This window comes from Rhinatrema bivittatum, chromosome 1, assembly GCF_901001135.1.
Source record: "Rhinatrema bivittatum chromosome 1, aRhiBiv1.1, whole genome shotgun sequence".
Lineage (NCBI taxonomy): Eukaryota > Metazoa > Chordata > Amphibia > Gymnophiona > Rhinatrematidae > Rhinatrema > Rhinatrema bivittatum.
Window position 1 is genome coordinate 154,581,040 of NC_042615.1, and position 20,899 is coordinate 154,601,938.

The 20,899-nt window shown below is 41.8% G+C and overlaps 1 protein-coding gene across 2 annotated transcripts in view; it reads left to right on the forward strand.

Moving 5' to 3' along the window:
• BEND4 (BEN domain containing 4) overlaps window positions 1-20,899 on the forward strand; it is a 107,952-nt gene that overhangs the window by 51,196 nt on the left and 35,857 nt on the right. The window contains exon 4 of one of the 2 annotated variants that reach the window (XM_029588666.1): window positions 19,678-19,918. In XM_029588666.1, the coding sequence (XP_029444526.1) occupies window positions 19,678-19,918 (241 nt within the window). The remainder of the gene's footprint in view (window positions 1-19,677; window positions 19,919-20,899) is intronic. The other variant, XM_029588674.1, reaches the window with a different exon arrangement.

Genomic DNA, 20,899 nt, shown 5'->3' on the forward strand with positions numbered 1-20,899 from the left:
GTTATTATGTGGTGAACACGGAGGATGTCCCTCACTGAGCTCCGGGTGCCATACTCCAAAAATACCTACTTTTGACCGCCTGCAACCTCCAATTGCTGCAAAACATCAGTGCCCTCGAAATTTATGTCTATCACATTATACATGCAACAATCGCCATCTGGTATGCCGCTAAAAACCAGCAGGAAAGAGGGAGAAATCCAAGATGTCTGACAACAAAATGGTGTCCACGGCTGACATAGCCAACAGCCAAGGTCAGCTCGAAAGCATGGCTGAGGAACTTAAAGCGGCTGTGCTTAGAAGCCTTGGATGTTAAACTTTCCATTTCAGCGCAAATCACTGAGGTAATATCCGTGCTGTTGGAACTGAACCCTCCCACTTTGATCAAATAGAAGGCAGGGTGTCTGTGCTAGAGGATGATTCCTTGGCAGCAACTTCTAAATTGATTGCCTTGGAAAAAAGAATAGCGGCACAAGCTATCAAAATAGAGGATCTAGAAAACAGATTGCGCCGCTCAAATTTTCAGTTTCTTGGCCTCCTTGAATCCATAGCAGACAAGCCTAGGCTTGTTCCTAGAAACACAGCTGCTGGACTCCCTACACCTTCTGGATTTACATTCGGCTCTCAAGATCGAAAAGGCCCACCAGATAGGAACATGGAAGGAAAAGGATCAAAGGCCAAGGATAGTAATAGCGAAAATCTTAAACTTTTGCCCATAAAGAAGCTATCCTATAGGCATACTGTAAGACTTCGGAGCTTGTCTATAACTCCATGAGGGTGAGGATTTTGCAAGACTACTCTGCATGAGTTTCAGTGCTGCGGCGAGGATTCTCCCTTGTATGCGCCGCGTTGGTCTCAAAACAGATTAAATTTTTGCTGCAATTTCCGGTGCGACTAAAGGTTTGGCATGGAGACACCATCAAATTCTTTGACTCGACAGAGGTGAAGAAGTTTTCTGGGCTCATTGGGCGGCTAATCAGTCAGATAATCTGAGGCCCAAAGTGCTCTGGAAGTTTTTTTTTTCAGCCCTTCTTTTTAGATGGACACTGATCTACCAGTCGTTTTTATTTGCTGACAGGTCCGAGGTCCACTAGGCTTGCCATATGGATAATGGCTTCCTGATCATCTGCTGTAAAGATAATCCATGTTATCTCATATTGGAAATCTGCTTCCCTTCTTCCTGGGATGGCTTCGTTACTTTGAGAATATCTGTCCTCATAACTCCATGGATGGAACTCGGGGCTTTTGGATTTCTATCATGGACTCTTTGTTCGATCTCCATGTTACCCTGTGCAAGATAAGTTTGAGTTTATTTTCTTTTCTTTTTGAGACCGTTCTGTATGTTTCAGGGCGATATGCCCCTACAAATGCAGCAAGAGGACTCTAATTTGATTCTGCAAGGAACCCTTAAGGGTGCCATGCAGACAGTTGGTTTTTTTTTTTTATATTTCTGTTGCAATATTTGGGGTGTGACACCCGCTTGCATAGTTTACGTGATCTTCTATCCCAGCTTTATGGGGAATCAAGCTTCTATAGTTGGTTATTGGGATGGGGGAGGGGTGGGAAGGCAGGAGGGGATTTTATTATCTAAGCTCTGGTATGGGATTGTGGAGACTCTCTCGGGAGTTTTACCAGAGTGGATGGTGGAGGGAATGTAGAGATGGTTGGGTGGAATGGGAAATACTTTGGATTAGAAAGGGGATTCATTTAGGAAGGGGTATCTGGTTTCCCCTCCCTCCCCCCCCAGGCTATTGGGTACGGTATAAGAATTTTTGGAGTGGGCCCGGCGGGCCTTCTCTGTTTCTAACTATCCTCTCTAGCATGCACAATGGGTGACCCAGTGAGAATTATCTCTTGGAATGGTAACTGGCTAGGGTCCTGCATCAACTGAGGAAATGCAAGCCCATGGTTGTCTGCTTACAAGAAATTCCTCTGTCCCATACAAAGAGCCAGAAGCTGGCGAGGGGTTGTATTGATGCCTGTCTCTTCACATCGGCTAAAGGGAAGAAAGCGGGAGTAGCTATACTGATTCACAACTCTGCCAACTTTCAAGTATCTAAAACAATACACAATTAAGAGGGCAGATTAGTGTTGATAGGTCAAGTTGAATGGCAAGGAAATCACCATATGCAGCATATATGCTCCAAATAGTTACTCACAGGGCCAGATTTTCAAAAGGTTGCACGCACCGGGCCTATTTTAAAAAGGCCCAGCGGTGCGCATAAAGTCCAGGGGGGGCTTTACAAAAGGGGTGGGGCCAGAGGCCTGCAACACAGCAGCCTCTGGCCCTGCCATTGCCGCTGTATCGAGGGATCGCGTGCTGGCAGCCTGCCGGCGTGCGCAAAAGGTAGGATAAAACCTTTGGGGGGGGGGGTTAGAGTAGGTCTGGGGGGGAAGGGGTGGGAAGATCAGGCTAGAGGGGAGGGAACGGAGGAAGGTGGCTCGGCGCACGCAAGCTGCACAATTGTGCACTCCCTTGCGTGCGCCGACCCCGGATTTTATAACCTGCGCATGTTCTAAAATGTGTTAAAATCTACCCCACAGTTTCTTTGTGTACATCCTTTCCCAACTATCATCCCATGCCCGAAGTTTACTCATGGTGGCTGGTGATTTTAATATCACACACGACCCCCTATTGGATAAGTGCCCCCTCTGGGCCATGCTCTCTTACAAACACAGATAAAGGGGTGGCGTTTCTTTGCGAGGAGTGCACTCTTGTAGATTCATGGCAGGTACTCCACCCGGCTGAGAGATTACACACCATTTCTCGAGCCCATGCATCCATATCACGCATTGATTACATCTTGCTCTTTCTTTAGAGGTGATTTCTCCTCAGTAAGCACTACCATTGGGACCATGGGTAATATCAGATCATGCAATCATCTGGATAGATTTACAGTTCTCCGTTTTGGAACCTGGAGAACTATTTTGGAAGCGACCCAGCCTTCCAGGGCTTCCTACAGAGGAAATGGATGATTTTTCTGTACACAACCAACACCACACAAATAACCCCCAGCTATTCTGGGAGACAGGGAAAGCTGTGATAAGAGGAGAGATCATCTCTTATGTGGCATCTCATAAGAGGAAGACCATTGCTGCCATTTTACAGTTGGAAGCCCAACTGAAAACAGCCAAGTATAAACTCACATCCCAAGCATCAACAGCGCACTTCTGTTTTCAATTTTAAGAGACTTAAATTCTTTATTACAACAAAGAGCCCATAGAGCCTTACAAGTTTCTGAACATAATTTCTTCCAATTTGGAAATAATGCTGGTAAGCACCTGGCTAACATGGTCCGAGCCCACAGAGGGAGAACCTTCATTTCCCACATGAGTACATTACAGGGACAAATAGTAAGAAGTCGGAAAGCGATGTGAGATCTACTGAATATTTTACGAAAACCTATATACAGACTAGGAGGTTTTTTGTGTTTTGTTTTTTTTTAACAGCTTCCCTTACCTAAACTTTCAGAGACACAACTCTCATTTCTAAATAGACCAATTCAGCCTATTGAGGTGCTGAATGTAGTATCAGCAAGTAAATCCGGGAAAGCACCCGGGCCAGATGGATTTTCCTTCGATTTTTACAAAATATTGAAAACAACTATCTGGTCCTCTCTCTGCTTTTTACTCGACACCCTAAAAATAAACAAACCACATTTCAATCTCATTTTAACACAGCTTTTATCACCGTGCTACCCAAACCCAGAAAAGACCCCTTAGCGCCGGCATCTTACAGGCCTATCTCTCTCCTTAACTGCAAGTTAAAAATCTTGGCTAAAGTGTTAGCTGACCATTTGGGTATCATCCTCCCATAACTCATCTCAGAACACCAGGTGGACTTTTGTGAAGGGCCGTACGGCCTGTTACCACATAATTAAACTTTTAACAGCATTTTCAGCATTTGTTTCCCAGGGCACCCCAGTGCTTGCGATTGGGTTCAACTTGGAAAAAGCGTTTGACAGGGTGTTGTGGCCATACCTTTCATGCAGGGTATATATGTTTAGATCTTTGTCCTTGTATGCATTAGAACGAAGACCACTGACCCTTTTAGTTGCCATCCTCTGGATGAACTACAACCAGTTTATATCCCTTTAAAGGAGCAGACTCCACAATTTTACACAGTATTTCAAATGAGGTCTCGCCAGGGATCTGTTCAGGGGCAATATTGCCACTCTTTCTGCTGACCATTCCTCTCACTATGCAGACAAGCATCTTCCTGGCTTTTGTGATAGTTGTATCCATGGGTTTGGCCACTTAAGAACTGAACCAATCACCCTCTGATCCCACTTTTCTGTCATGCTTAGAATTATTTCACCCCAATACTGTACCTCTCCCTTTTGGGTTTTTGCACTGAGGGAGGATAACTTTAAAACAAGTGCACGGGTGCCCATACACGCACATAAGGGCACAGAAGCAAACGTATGCTGGAATTTTAAATCATGCGTGCATTTACATGCATATGTTTTACCATATTCCTAGCATATGTGTGTGTACTCCTAATTTTATGTTGCGACTGTCACTGCCCGACGTCTCCACTCCGCCCACCTTACCTCTTTGGCGACTCCCTCTTTGCTTGATGGAAGTTTGGCTGCCGCGGCGTCATCTTGCCAACCTTCTCCAGCGTCCCTGGGCCAGCTCGACGCTGCCTTTCCGCCATGTTCTCCTGAGGGCTAAGGGCACGGCGCGGCCCCGACTCAAGTACCAGCTGTGGCGTGAACCTCAGGGGCGTCCCCCTGAGATGTCATCTTCGCCAGATATTTAAGGTCTCTTGTTTTGCTGGCTAATCGAACTAGCAAAGGGTTTACTACCTAGCTGCCTCCAGGTATCGTTGCGGATGGGATTCGCTCTCCGCTTACCTTGCTACTCTGCCTCCTCGGACTTTACCAGGGGTACCCGCTCCTCGGGGGACTCGCTCTCTCTTGCTTTTCAGGTCGCAGTCTGGACCGGGTACTCTCTCCTCGAGGCCCACATTCCCGGGCCTGCTACCGAATATAACTTCTGCCAGGAAGTCACCACTGCCTACAAATTTTTGAAAAGAATTTAAGGAAGTGGAAGAAGAAATTCACATTATTAAAGGAGTGCAGGCTTCTGTCATTCAATATTGTGGCTCCTTAAACAGAAAAGTGGAATTCATGGAGAATAGACTGAGACATTTAAATTTACAGTTATTGAATTTTCCAAGAGTAGTGGGAGAGAGTCCTCGTGTGACTTTGAAAAGATATTTTCTTGATGTTTTAGAGTTTTCTTCAGATTTTGCTCCCTCCCTGGATAAAATATATTTTTTGCCATCATGTCCAGCTATTCAACCTCAATTTTCTGCTGTAGATATGGCTACTTTGACAGACTTTCTGGAATCTTCTAGCTATGAGATATCAGGGCTACACTGTTGGTGTCCTTCTCCCCCCCCTCCCCCCCCCCAGAAAGTGATTTAGGTTTTAGTTATGAAAAACAATTTTAGAAAATCTAGTGGCTACTTATGGGTCAAAAAGTAAGGATATTTCCAGATTTGGCGAAATCTACCCAAGAAAGAAGGAAAGGGTTTCTGGCTTTATGCCAGGATACCGGTGCTATATGAGCAACTAAAAGCTTTTCTAGATTCAAAAAAAGATGTTACTCCCTGTAAGTTCAAATTTGTCATCCATATAAAATAAGGCAAGCTGTTTTTAAGCTATGTCATTTCCTTTTATTTTGTATTCTTCAGTTTCTCCTATAGCTGCCTGACCTCCCTCATATTTGTGGTCTAATGGGTACAAAGATGATTTTCAAGGGAAAAAAAATTGCTTTCGTTTTTTCTTGTAATGTACCAAGTTGCTGACACAAAGTGGATGCTTTGTTAGAATTCTAATAAATTCAATAAAGAGAAGATTTTTTAAAAAGTGCTCGCTTGAAGGATACTCCCAATTTTACCCATTGGTCCACCAATGTGCCCAGTCCCTCTTGAGATTGAAGAGCAGGAGGGAAGAGGGGCATTGTACCTTTTGACCTGCTGCTCCAGCCCCGCCAACGCTCTTGAGGAATCAGATGCGATGTTAAATGTTGGGGGACAGGGCAGCACAAGGGGGGGTAATCTCCTCCAAATCTCTGGCCTCAACTGTCTTGGTATTTTTGTTTTTGCTTTGAAAAGAAGAAATGTTCATGAAAATTGCTTTGCAATTGTCTTGTCTTGTTTCCATCTTGGAGTTGCCTTGTAACCCCCCCAGGTTACAAAGAGAGGTTCTATGTAAATTTTACACGAGGGTCTCTCTCTGTTTGTGATTAGAGAATTCTCTCACCTTTTTGTCTTCATTTTTATATTCCTTATCAGACTAGGCTACTTTTAGATGGATTTTTATTTAGAGTATTGTTCCTGATTTTGTAGTTAGCAATTCTCTTACTACTCAGCGTAAAATTGTTATGCATTTAAATCTAGAATATAAGAAATTGCAATGCTGGGTCAGACCATATTAGTTTAATGTCCTCAGGGCCAGTTATAGCTCTAGTGTGGTGGGGGAAATAGGGGACTGTGCTGCAGGATTTTCAAAGTGTAAGGGGGAACCCCACATTTGCTCGTTACTAGTGGGGTTGCCCTTGAAACCCATGAGGCCATAAAAGTTTAACAGACCCTGCCCCTGATATTGAGGTCTGTGTGGGTGAGTGTGCTAGCTTGGACATTCCCCAGGGGGGAGAGGGGGGGTCATGGTTTGCAACCATGTGATACAGTGGGATGTTGGCATTGGAAGCCAGAGAAGCCAGCCTGCCCACCGCGCTCTGAGGGTGCTAGAGGAATCTCCCTTTCACGAGGAAAGTACCCGGAGTGGGACCTTCTCACAGCTGAAGAGAGAATCCCTGGCCAGTGAAGGGGACCGCCACCCAGGAGAGGGACAACTAGTGCTTCCAGGAAGGAAAGGGCTGCTAGAGTTCTGGAGTTGTATCTTTTGTACAAAATATATAGCACTGAAACAGTTTTGATCCTGGGACTGCTCCCAAGATAATCATATTATATAATTTCCTTATTCCCTTTTCATCTTAATTGCTCAAGCTCCGTTTTATTGTTCTCTAGTCTTTATCCACAGCCTGTAATATATATTTTTTTAATTCTGTTAGGCACCGCTATACCTCATAGATGGGAATGTAGATGGCTTTAGTCATGGAATTTTATATAATTTATTTATGTTTTGGTAGTTTGTCCCACTGCCCTGTTTTTAATCCTCAACTTATATTTTATTTGGACTAGAAATTTACTTCTTAGACATCATCATTTCTCTATTTAATTTACCTTTTAATTCCACCCTCCCCCCTTTTTTTAATGTAACCTTGGATTACATTTATTATGTTTTACTTTAAGATGTTTTTAACAATGACTTGTTTTAAGTGACCTCTTCATTTATACTTTATTGTTAGCTACATACAACTGTGTTTTCTATATGGGGGCTTCTGCCCCATTCAGATAGCAACATCTGATGGTGTTCTTGATCCCTTGCACAGTTGATAAGGTTTGACTCATTAAAAAATAAAAAAAATCAAGAATACTCATTTTAACAGCTTTGTTATTTTTAACTCAATGTTTCTTGTAGTTTTCTGTTAATGTGCCACTTGTATATTTTTATATAGGGATCTGAAGGGTTTCAAATATAGCATTAAATTGACACCCTCAGCTCCTTTTTTTTTTTTTTCTTTTTTTTAAGGTACTTCCCATAGATGGTTTCTCTGTTTTTCTAAGAATTGATTTTTATGTCATGACTGTGTGTGTGTTTGAGAATTTTTATTGCTATTAATATTAGGGTTTTCATTTTTGTTCGATGGTGTTATGTAAATACTGACTAGCTTTATTTATAGTTTTTACAGGCACTGTTCAAAGGATCTGTATTCATAGTTGGAGTGTTTGTACACTGAAGTAGGTGTTAAACTGAAACATGACCATGTCAGTTTAATGCATATATGAGCAATCCTGTTAGATTCTACCTCTGTATAATAGATGGTGTTTTATAGTTTTTTTTAAATACAATGTTGGTGCTGATTTGTTTGCTTTGTTTTTATTTTTATTAAAATGTTTATATTTTAAGAGGCCTGTATGTAGCTGCTGTGCAGTTCAGCTTAGCTAGCTTGTTAAACTTAAACAGCTAACTTAGCCCATTTATTCAGAGGCATGGGTGCACTGCTGAATATATCCAGCTATCTTAAGCCAGATTCATTAAGGCTTTTCTCCCATTTTGTGTCTGGGAAAAACCCTTAGGGGTCAGTTTTCAAAACCACGTGTCCATGTGCACATGGACGTGTATTTTATAACATGCATGCGCCGGTGCGTGCATGTTATAAAATCCGATGTGCGTGTGCACCGGATTTTAACATCCACGCCTATAAGATGCCTATAAGGGATCCCTTCATGTTCCCCCAATCAAATTGGTACAAAGATTATCTATCAGGGACCGGGCCTTTTCAACAGCAGGCCCCACTATTTGGAATACACTACCCCCAGACCTCCGACAGGAAACCTGCCTCATAAATTTTAAAAAGAAACTGAAGACTTGGCTTTTCGGTAGAGCCTTTCCTGTCTCCTAGACTATATCCTACTAAGATATTTTTCAATCAGCTGTACTTCAATAACTAGCAAAATGTCATATAATCATGTTATAATGCTAGAGTTATTCTCCTGAGGTTGGCGTCAAGCCCTTTCTCTCTGTTATATCTCTCTACTTTGATTATCTGTCTCTTCATTTCCAATTCCTAGTTACTCACCCTTGTTATAATGTAACTTTTTACCTTCTGCTCACAATCTGTCTCCTCTTCGGAGGTTTGACTAGTTACTGTTAATGTACTATCGTTCTATGTAAACCGAGTTGATTTGATCTGTATCAAGAAAATCGGTATATAAAATCCCTAAATAAATAAATAAATAAATAAATAAATAAATCCACGCACGCATATGCAGCGGGTGAATGTTCAAATTATGTGCAGCAACATGATCAGCCTTTTTTTTCCCCCAATTCCCTTTCAGTCCGTTTCAATTAAGGAGCGGACTGGGAGGGAACTTCCCATCCCCCCGACCCCTAACCCCTACCTAGCTACCCGAAGTTTTTTGTTTTACTATTTAATGCTCCTCCAGAGCAGAAGTATTTTTTCTATGCACCAGCCAGCTGCCAGCACGTGCTTCCGTGGCTAATGGCCACTGTTCCGGCCAACCTCTGTCCCATCCCTTTTCAGGGCCTGGGGGTTACGTACATGGCCGAGCCCATTCTAAAATGTGCGCGGATATAGATATGTCTACAGGATGACTAGAGTTAGCTGGTTAAGTTACCCGGCTATCTCTGAATATCTGAGTCCGCCGGATAATTTATCCATCTAATGTCACTTCTCCCAGTTACGCTCCGGAACGACCAAAACTTATTTGGCTAAATTCTAACCGGCTAACTTATTGGGCTAGAATTTAGTTGGATAAGACCCTAAATCTTTATTTAGCCAGATAACTTCTAATTTATCCAGCTAAATGCTTCTGAATATGGGCCTCTACACTTGTTAAATAATTAAGAACATAAGAATTGCTATACTGGGTCAGACTTGAAGGTATAGCAAGCCCAGTATCCCATTTCCAACTGTGGCCAATCTAGATCACAGGTACCTGACAGGATCCTGAACAGTAAATCCCATTCTACCGTGTAAATGGGGGGGGGATTTGAAAAGGGACTCATACAGACATATTTGCAAGTTTTACCAGTTTGTTTCCAGTTCGCCCAGTTAACAGGTCCTACAATCCCGCCTGGTTTGATAGCCTGTACACCCCCCAGTTACCCCAAACCCTTTTAAACCTCTCCAAAATGGCTCCTAGTGTTCTGGCTGCAGATTCACACAGCACCAATTGTCTTTGTTTCTCTTGGCCTCACTGGCTCCACCTTAGCTGGAAGGGCCTGTAAATCTTCAAGCTGGTTATGTACACAGTAACTGCAAAGTTTTTCTCATAGCCAAAGTCTGTCTGCATATAGCCAAACAAGCCAATGTCCATTTTTACTGACAGAGTCTACCTCAGCTGCTTGTCCTGTTGACAAGAATTGGGATATTCCATGCATCCACCACCCTTTCCTTGAAGAAATATTTCCTGATGTTATGAGTCATTCCCCTTGGAATTTCATTTCATGACCTAGTTCTACAGTTTTTCCTTTCCTTTTCTTTTTTTGTATACCATTAATACCTTTCAGTTATCTGAAATTCTGTATCATATCGCCCTATACCTCCTGTCCTCCAGGGTATACATATTTAAGTTTTCTAGTCTCTTTTCTCATAGGTCTTTTGATGCAGACCCCACACCATTTTGGCTGCCTTGCTCTGGACTGCTTCCCTACTGTATAATTAAGGTACGGTCTCCAGAACTGAACCCAGTACTCCAGGCAAGGCCTCACCAAAAACCTGTACAGGGACATTATTTCCTCCCTTTTTCCTGCTGGTTGTCTCGGCTTATGCAACCTAGCATCCTTCTGGCCTTAGTCCCACCTTATTTCACTTTGCTACTTTCAAATTATCAGCTCCTGTCACACCAAAAGTGTCTGTCTTGGTCTGTGCACTTCATTCTTTTGCCCTCCACCCCCATCATATACAGCTCCTTTTGGATTACTGCACCCCAAATCCATGACTCTGCAATTCTTGGCATTGAATCCCAGCTGCCAAATCTTTGTTCACACTTTGAGCTTTCTTAAACTGCTTCTCATTCTCTCTACTCCATGTGTCCCACTGTGTGGTAGATCGTAGTGCCATCTGTTAAAATACAAACTTTTCTTTCTAACTCCTCTGCAATATCACTCATGAAGGTATTGAACAGAACCGATCCTTGAGGCATTTCTCTTATCACTCTTCTTTTTTTTTTTTTTTTACCTGCTATCATCTTAATCAACCAATTTGTAGTCTATTCCACCACCTTGTCAGCACTCCCAGACTTCTCATTTTATTCATAAGCTGCCTATGTGGGACCATATCAGCTTTGCTGAAATCCCAGTAAATCACATAAAGTGCTCTTTGCTCTAATTCTCTAGTCACCCAATCAAAAAAAAAAAAAAATCAGTCATTCATTTGATGTAACCTTCCCCTGGTTAAACTTGTTCCTTCAGGTCCAGAAACCCACCAGATTAAAGTTCACGGTCCTTTCCTTCAGAAGTGTCCTCCATTATTTTCCCACCATTGAGGTAAGGCTATCCAGCCTGTTGGTTTCCAGCCTCCACTCTGCTGCTACCACCACTGCTTTTCTCCAGCCTCGCGGCACCACTCCAGTCTCCCGGAATCTGTTGAACGGGTCCCTTCAGTGGACCCACCAGTACTTCTTCTTTGAGCTCCCTTAGTATCCTGAAATGCACCTCATCTGGCCCCTTTTAGTTTTGCTAGTTCCTCCCAAACACTGTTATGTGAATGGGCCTGTCTTTACTCCAATGCCATGTGTGCTTGCCAACCAGCAACAGTCCTCCACAGTCTTCTGTAGTGAACACCAAACTGAAGTATTTCTTAAATATTTCTGCTGTTTCTTAATCTTTCTCCACATGTTGCTCCCTGTCTCCTTTCAGTTTTGCAGTACTACCTCCGGCTTTCTTCCTTTCTCTGCTCTATCTGAAAAATGTTTTGTCACCTCACTTTACCTCTTTGGTGATCCTTTTCTTTTTGCTTTGCATTTTTCTTTTTGTTTTGTCCCTCTATTCCTTCAGCTTCACCAGATATTCTTCCCTGTGTTCCTCTTTTTGAGAGTCTTTGTAGTGTTTGAATGCTGATCTTTTAGCCTTTAATTTTTTGGCCACCTCCTTGGGAGTGGGAAGGTGTCCAATACCAGATTCTCCTTTCTAAATCCATTTTCCTGCTCTTATCACCCCTCGTCCCCTGCTGCAGGCTACAAGGTGAGTAACTCTCCCAACCATCTTGTCTTGTTCCTTAGGTGACTCCATCACACCTAACTGCTTGACTTCTACTAGAAAAATATATCTTACAGGATTCTAGGGGGGAGGGAACATGTACCACTGAGATCCATGCTGCTTCAGCAAAGGGGAGGGCTCAACGGCTATGTGGTGAGGAAGCAGGACTCACCCCCACAGTCTGCTGCTCTGGTTCCCATATCAAGAGGCAAAAACTCATAACTTTTTAAAATATATCCAAAGCAAGAAACCTGTGAGGGAGTCGCTTGGACTTTTAAATGACCAAGGGGTTAAAGGGGCTCTTAGGGAAGATAAGGCCATTGCAGAAAGTCTAAATGAATTCTTTGCTTCCATGTTTACTAATGAGGATGTTGCGGAGATACCAGTTCCGGAGATGGTGTTTAAGGGTGATGAGTCAGATGAACTGAACCAAATTACTCTGAACCTGGAAGATGTAGTAGGCCAGATTGACAAACTAAAGAGTCGCAAATCACCTGGACCGGATGGTATGCATCCTAGGATACTGAAGAAACTTGTAACCTATCATTAAAATCATCCATTGTACCTGAAGACTGGAGGGTGGCCAATGTAACCCCAATATTTAAAAAGGGCTCCAGGGGCGATCTGGGAAACCATAGACCAGTGAGCCTGACTTCAGTGCCGGGAAAAATAGTGGAAACTATTCTAAAGATCAAAATCATAGAATATATCGAAAGACATGGTTTAATGGAACACAGTCAGCATGGATTTACCCAAGGGAAGTCTTGCCTAACAAATCTTCATTTTTTTTGAAGGGGTTAATAAACTTGGATAAAAGTGAACCGGTAGATGTAGTGTATTTGGATTTTCAGAAGGCGTTTGACAAAGTCCCTCATGAGAGGCTTCTAAGAAAACTAAAAAGTCATGGGATAGGAGGCAATGTACTTTCGTGGATTACAAACTGGTTAAAAGACAGGAAACAGAGTAGGATTAAATGGTCAATTTTCTCAGTGGAAAAGGATATACAGTGGAGTGCCTCAGGGATCTGTACTTGGACTGGTGCTTTTCAATATAGGAATAAGAGTGAGGTTATCAAATTTGCGATAATACAAAATTATTCAAAGTAGTTAAATCACAAGCGGATTGTGATACATTACAGGAGGACCTTGCAAGACTGGAAGATTGGGCATCCAAATGGCAGATGAAATTTTAATGTGGACAAGTGCAAGGTGTTGCATATAGGGAAAAATAACACTTGCTGTAGTTACCCGATGTTAGGTTCCATATTAGGAGCTACCACCCAGGAAAAAGATCTAGGCATCAGTGGATAATACTTTAAAATCGTCAGCTCAGTGTGCTGCAGCAGTCAAAAAAGCAAACAATGTTAGGAATTATTTGGAAGGGATGCTTAAGAAAATGGAAAATTTCATAATGCCTCTGTATCCCTCCATGGTGAGACCGTACCTTCAATACTGTGTACAATTCTGGTTACCGCATCTCAAAAAAGATATAGTTGCGATGGAGAAGGTAAAGAGAAGTGCAGCCAAAATGATAAAGGGGATGGAACAACTCCCCTATGAGGAAAGGCTGAAGCGTTTAGGGTTGTTCAGCTTGGAGAAGAGACAGCTGAGGGGATAGAGGTCTTTAAAATCATGAGAGGTCTTGAACGAGTAGATATGAATCTGTTTACACTTTCAGAAAATAGAAGGACCGGGGGCATTCCATGAAGTTAGCAAGTAGCACATTTTAGACTAATTGGAGAAATTTCTTTTTCACTCAGTGTACAATTAAGCTCTGGAATTTGTTGCCAGAGGATGTGGTTAGTGTAGCTGGGTTCAAAAAAGGTTTGGTTACATTCTTAGAGAAGAAGTCCATTAACTGCTTTTTAATAAAGTTGACTTAGGGAATGGCCTCTGCTATTAATTGCATCAGTAGCATGGGATCTTCTTGGTGTTTGGGTACTTGCCAGGTTCTTGTGGCCTGGTTTGGCCTCTGACTCAGCATGGCAAGTTATGTTCTTATGACAATCCTGCGGCCTGCTCAAGTCTTCAGGATGGGCATGGTGTCAAGCAGCTTAGACTTCACAAAGAAATAATCCAGTTCCTGATGCAGGAGAGAGGGAGTGGTTTCTTCTCTGCTTCCCATGCTCCACCCCCACTTCAGGAAGGGTTTTGGGCTCCCTGGTCATGTGGAAAGGGAGAAGGAGGTAGGGCTCACCCATCATGTGGACAAGAAGGTAGTGAGCAGGACTCACTTCCAGCATCACTTATTCTTCCTACCATGTGGACAGGACTGACCTGATTCATCGCCAGTTGGGGGGCTGCACAGGGGGCCTGCGGGATGTGCCATTTGGCTCGTAGGCCTTACCTGGAAGACCAGACATCTTTCTTCTATTTCCTCTCTGCCAGTCTAAATGATATCCTGGAGTTCTACTTTTGTATGACCCATCACAAATGGCATTATTTTTGAGTGGCAGGCACCAAAGATAAATCCCTTCACCCCATCTGAGTCTTTAGATATTTTCTAATCTGCCTGATAGTAGTGAACTGCATTGTTATGACTTTGTTCTATCTTCTTATTTTCTAACAGTAGCCAATTCAAGTCGCAAGGACCCAAACATTAGATCACAAGCTACTATTGCTTATTAATTATTTATTAGTTATTAATTAGTATGAGCAGTTTATGGATTTTTCCCCTAGGAACTTATCCAAACCTTTTTTTTTATACCCAGTTACACTAACTACTGAAACCACATCCTCTGGCAATGAATTTCAGAGCTTAACTATGTGCTGAGTGAAAGAATTTTTTGATTTGTTTTAAATGAGCTACTTACTAACTTCATGGAGTGCCCCTGGTCCTTCTATTATCTGGGAAAGTAAATAACCGATTTACATTAACTTGTTCAAGTCCTTTCATGATTTTGTAGGCTTCTGTCATATCCCCCCTGAGTCGTCCCTTCTCCAAACTGAACAGCCCTAACTTCTTTAGCTTTTCCTCATATTCAGCCGTTCCATGCCCCTTATTTTGTTCGCCCTTTTCCAGTGCAGCTATATCCTTTTTGAGATGCAGTGACCAGAACTGCACACAGTATTCAAGGTGCGATCTCGCCATGGAGCGATTATGGAGGCATTATGACATCCTCCATTTTATTTTCCATTTCCTTCTTAATTCCTAACATTGTTTGCTTTTTTGATCGCCAGAGCACACTAGGCTGACAATTTCAATGTATCTTTGTGTGACTTGGATACCTTCTCCCCCTCACAATTGTGAAATGGTCATTTTGTTCTATTTGTCAGTGGTTTTGAAACATTTTTATTAATATGGTTTTAGTATTATGATTTGTTTATATTTCTTGACTTTATTTGATGTTTATGAGGAACTGTGATGTTTCTGCTTTTCCATTATTCCACTGCATACAGAGTCTGGCTTCTTGCAGTTTCCAGTTCAGTTTGTGTGCATATTTCTATTCATGTATCTCTATATTTTGTATTTGGGGAGGGTCTTTGTGTGTTCTACATGTGTGACCAAGATGAGGTTTCTATATTCTGTACTGCAGTAAGTTTCTGTGTAGGGATCTATAGCAGCCTGGCTTGTTTTTTCATAATAGGTGGTGTTTTTTTAGAATCCAGTTTTTAAGTTTGCAGTATTGCCTTTTCATAGGTAGGATTGTTACTGTTTGAGTGCAAGCAGTTAGTACTTGTTTGGTGTAGGAGGTTTACTATGTTGTAGTTCAGTTTATTCATGGCTTTCTGAAGACCAAGCCCACACCCAACACACGTTATAGGCCTAGTACCATATAGGTTCCAAGTGACTTTGTTGCAGGGTTTTCTAGTTGGCATCACAACAGTGCATGTAAAAATATACATCTTTTATAAGTGATGTTTGTACTTTAAATGGTATTTTGAATGTCCTTTTTCATGTAAAATCGATTGTAAAGCTATAATTAAGTGTGTGGTGAGGAAAGGGGAAGCACAAGCCTATATAGTTCACCTAGGGTGCCTAATACCCTTGCACTGGCCTGGAGGGAGTCTGCCAGACACAGAACCCCCCCACCATTCACCCATCTCCCACTTCCCCTGGGAGAACAAATGCGATAGAAGGCAAGTGGTCAGGTTCCAGGAAGTGTGGCAGGGTTGCCAGCTTCCTAGAAATATCACCCACACTCTGTAATCTGCCGCTCCTCTGGGAAACCTGACCCCTCCCCAGCATTTCAAATCACCAAAAGGGCCAGAGTCTAAGAGGACTACCTCTCCTCCTTGGCCTGCACCATGCCTTGGGGAGAGGAAGAGCCATCTCATTCCTCACCTCAGGCAGCAGATTGCCTTGAGCTGCCACTGCATAAAGCATGTATGGGAGTCTGACCCAGTACCTACTGACGAGTGTAAGAAAAATCCTTGCCACGTGGCTAAAAATCTCAATGAAACTACCTTTAAAGCAAACACTAGAATCCTGCAGCTCAGTAGTAGAAACACTTTCCCTGCTAGGTCAAATGTAAATGGTGCTAGATTAAGCAAATTTTGTTAAATTGGACGTATTTCATTTGGGCCTTCAGGGTACAGCACTGAGGTAATGGCACACTGGTGTAACTGTTCTTGAACATTTTTTCTAATGCCACAAGTTACAATTCCTGGGTCACAGTGACTCCAGCAACAGCATTTGGAATATAAGGCAGTGTTCTGAGATACCACTACTACGTCTAATGGTGTCATGTTATACATTTTAATAGAATCGGGTGCACTGCGGGACGCCTCTTTTCAGTTATTTAAAATACAGTCCCTAAAAATGATCAATAGCAATCTTAACAGAGAAATGGAAAGCAGGTAATATAGAAAAAGTGATGACGAGTAATAACGTTCAAAAAAAAAAGTGGATCACGAGAGAGAGAGCACACAGAAGTAGGGGGGAAAAGTGAGTGTGAGAGAAGCAAAGTGCACTCCTGTGTGGGAGACATGGGTTTGATTGCTAGACTGTGTGCATCAGGCAGGCGCCAGCTCTGCCACAGAGGCGCAATCATAGGCACCCCAGTCATTGTGAAACGTTACCTACAGTCCAGGCTCAGGGTGCCTGCGTAATGGGCTGCAGAGTGAACTGCAGTCTGCCACCCCTAGCCAAAAGGACTGCTGCTGCTGTTATGGCTGCTATACGCAAATAGGAAAAAAATCCTAAGATGAAAAAACATGTAAAATAAAATCTGTTATACAAATTACTTAAGTCGTTGCCTTTGTCTTTGCACTTCATTTGGAGAATGTTGTGAGGCTGGGGAACTGGGCATCCTAATATGGACAACTGAGATGATGCACATAGGGAAAAGTAATCCTAATGACAAGTACGTACTGCTGGGTTCCATACTAGGAGCTGGAACCTTGGCATCACTGTGGACAATTTATATTGAAATCGTCAGCTCATTGTGCAGCAGCGGTCAAAGCAAACAAAGATAGAAATGTATTTGCAAAGGCATAAAAATGAAATCTGCAAATACCCTATTGCCCCTTGCTTAAGTTCACAAAATATTTCTCCACCATTGCCTCTGTATGTATTCATGGTATGACCACACTTTGAGTATTGCCTACAATCCTGGTTGCCCAATCTCATAAAAAAAAAAAATTATATATACTGGAAGTAGAAAAGCTTCAGAGAGGTATGACATGGCTCCTTTATATAACTTATATTTCTGAGATTCCAGCAGACTGCTTATAAGTAACAGCGGTGATGAGACTCCTGCTGGGACTGAGAGTTTTTGATATTTTTATTATAATTTGGATTTAGCACTCCGGTTACCAAGGAAGTGAAGTGTATTCTTCAATGGATTGGGGAAGATGATTCAGACCAAAGAAATGTTAAACAGAGGTTGCAGATACTAAAATTAGAGAAACTGAATGTATGGGGGGGGGAGTGGACACAAAGCTTTAAAACCTTTTTTTGTAAAGATTTGGAAGCCATTTAGAGACACTTTGCCAATGGATCAGCGTAATAAGTTGATCTTTTTCAGTGCTATTGTTGTTGATGGGTAGAATTTTCTTTCATTTATATTCCGCTTTTCGGCACAGTTGTTGCTGTACTGTAATACCCAGCAGGATCACAAGCTAATATAGATACAGTACGATAAGTGGACAAGAGTTAGGAAGAATATTGTGGGGGGTAGGGGAAAAGACAGGAATGAAAACATTTCTTTAGCCAAATTTTTGTTCTATCTTGTTCTACGAGTAATACATAACTATTTGACATGATATTTTGACATATATATATGTGTGTGTGTGTGTGTGTAAGCTGTGGGATACAGTTGCTAATGATGCTGGCAAGCTTTGCCATGTTACTGTCTCAGTAAACAGTTGAAAAGCAACGGCAGCAGTGCATTTGCATAGCTGTAAAAAGAAAAAAAAAATAACAATCTTGGAACATCAGTTTAATTATTTTGAGGGCAATTTTCAGTGGCATTTCCACAGGTAACACAGGTAGAAATAGGCTCTTTTTAAAATTGCCAGCCCTCTCTGCATGTAAAAGTGCACCTGTAGTGCCAGTACGGGCAGAGAGGAGACTGAGTCAGGGAGGGGTTAACCCTTGCATACCCACCTAAATAGGTGTAGGTCTGCGTGTGCACTTTTTCAGACACCGGTTTTCTAAGAGATTGGTTTTCCCTTTGAAAACTGATGTAAAACGTCACTGCAGACTTTGCACTTCTGTGCACAGTTTGAAGCTGCCCTCTTTATGTACAATTATGTAAGAAAGCACATGAGTAGTGTGGTTGCTGTGTTAATCCACTTAAACTAACAAAAGGTATCATTTGCAACCACATTTTTTTTTTTTTTTGGTTGACATTTATTTTCTGTGTATCCTAGTGGACTGTCTGCGACAGCTGGTTGACATTTTATTTCTACATACATTCGAGGAAATTTGTGGGTTAATGAATTTGTCCTAGACTATAGCTTTGTCCAAGTGGCAGGACCTGATTTGATATTCCATGGTTGCTTCTGAATGTTATGCGGGTTAGTAGAATTCATGTGATTAGTCCCACTGCACCCATTTAGCTCTGGAATTTTATCGAGCTCATAAATCATGAGGTTTATAAACGAAGAAGGATTTCCACTTGACACAGTGGTATTTGTATAATGATATAATTTGAGCTAATGTGTTTTGCATTACCATTAAGGACCTTTTTAGTGATTTAAGAGTTTGGCTTTTATTTGCTTTCTTTCTTTCCCCTTCCCCCATGGTAACAGATGTTTCAAGTTATAGTGATGATCAATATAAAAAAAAAAAAGCAATAAAGGTATTAAAATAGACCATAAAGTCTGTCTGAAGTTTTTTAGCTGCCACTATCATGAAGGAACTTGTTTGATCATGCACTCTTCAAAGATTTATAACACTTTTTTTTTTTCATGGATAAAAAGGAAGGCTACGGGTTATATTTAAACAGTGTTTTCAGTGACGGGATCTTGACACGTTAACCTACCTGCTAAAGTGCAAGTTATAAATAGGCATTCTCGTTCAAAGGTGTTCATCATACCTCATTGGTTCTTGTTATAGCAAATGCAATTTAAAAGTACCACTTCTCAGAACAAGCAATTACTTCTCTGCATGTTTCATTGTCACATTTAACAGGAAGCAAGAGCAGATATTAGACTTTTAACTCCCGATTCATAATTTTAGATTGGGGGGGGGGGGGAGTATTTTTTGGTTAGCATGTCTGTCCATTTCAAGCTAAACCAATTGGCGCCGGTTTGGAGGAAGGTAGTAAATAGCAACCCCATGTTTCTTGGTTAGTGAGTGGAGACATTTTTGCCAACTTCTAATATATAAAAATATCAAACTAAAACAAAAAAAAAATTGTTCACTTTTACAGGGAAGCAAACTGTTGCTGAACAACTATCCTGTGTACATCACTAGCAAACAGTGGGACGAGGCAGTCAATTCCTCAAAGAAAGACGGAAGGCGACTCCTGCGATATCTCATCAGATTTGTTTTCACAACAGATGAGCTTAAGTACTCGTGCGGCCTTGGGAAAAGGAAAAGGTCAGTGCAGTCAGGAGACACAGGGCCTGAAAGACGTCCTCTGGATCCAGTAAAAGTAACATGTCTCAGAGGTACTGCATCTTTTCGCTCAGTGTGCTCCATGTGTGATCTCATTTCATTGCATTGCCAGTGACTTCATAATAAGTATTCTACTTACTGCAGCTTAATTTCTGAGACTTGAAGACTCGTGGCTCTATGCCTTAGCCTTGTCAACAATCTCCTCGCTTTTGTTTCAGTGTTCCACATTTTTAAATGTAAGTTTCTTTTTTTGGTTTTTTTTCTTTTTCTTTTGATTCTATAGTTTGGGCTGTATTGGCTTTCTCCAGAGAATTTAAAAAAAAATATTTTTATACATAGCCCATGATTACCCACTAGATCAGTGGTTCCCAACCCTGTCCTGGGGGCCCCCCAGTATGCAAATTTTCTCTCATGCATATTCATTGTGGATATCCTGAAAACCCGACTGGCTGGGGGTCCCCAGGACAGGTTTGGGAACCACTCCACTAGATAAAGGACTTAGCCTCATTTCTGGTGGGTGAACGGAATTTATTTCTTCTATTCTGTGTCTCTCTGATGCCTTTTATTTCATGCACCAAGATAAGAATTTATTTCAGGCCAGTGGATGTACATGAGCTTCGGAGACAACACTCCCATTTTTTTTTTCTTCACAATTGCTCATGTACATCATCTTTGGCTGATTTTTACATTGATCTAATTAAAAGGTATTAGAAACTGCAGTTAGCCAAGCTTTCTTCAGCACCTGTACGGCTACCATACAGCCTAAGCTACTAAAACCTTGCACTACAGAAGGGAAATGATTTCCATAAATCACAAGTGAACAATAGGAATAAACCCATGAGCTGATGACAAGCTACCATATATCCTGTGTGTGCCATTTTGTTTGCAAATGTTTTTCAGCTCTCCTGGCAAGTATTTCAGGCTGTTTTAGTTGTACCTGAACTAGCAGAAGTACATTTGCAATGTCATCTCATTCTGAGGCGGCACTACCTATGATCTACTGGCTTATCTTATTTCAGTTAGAGAGCAGCATC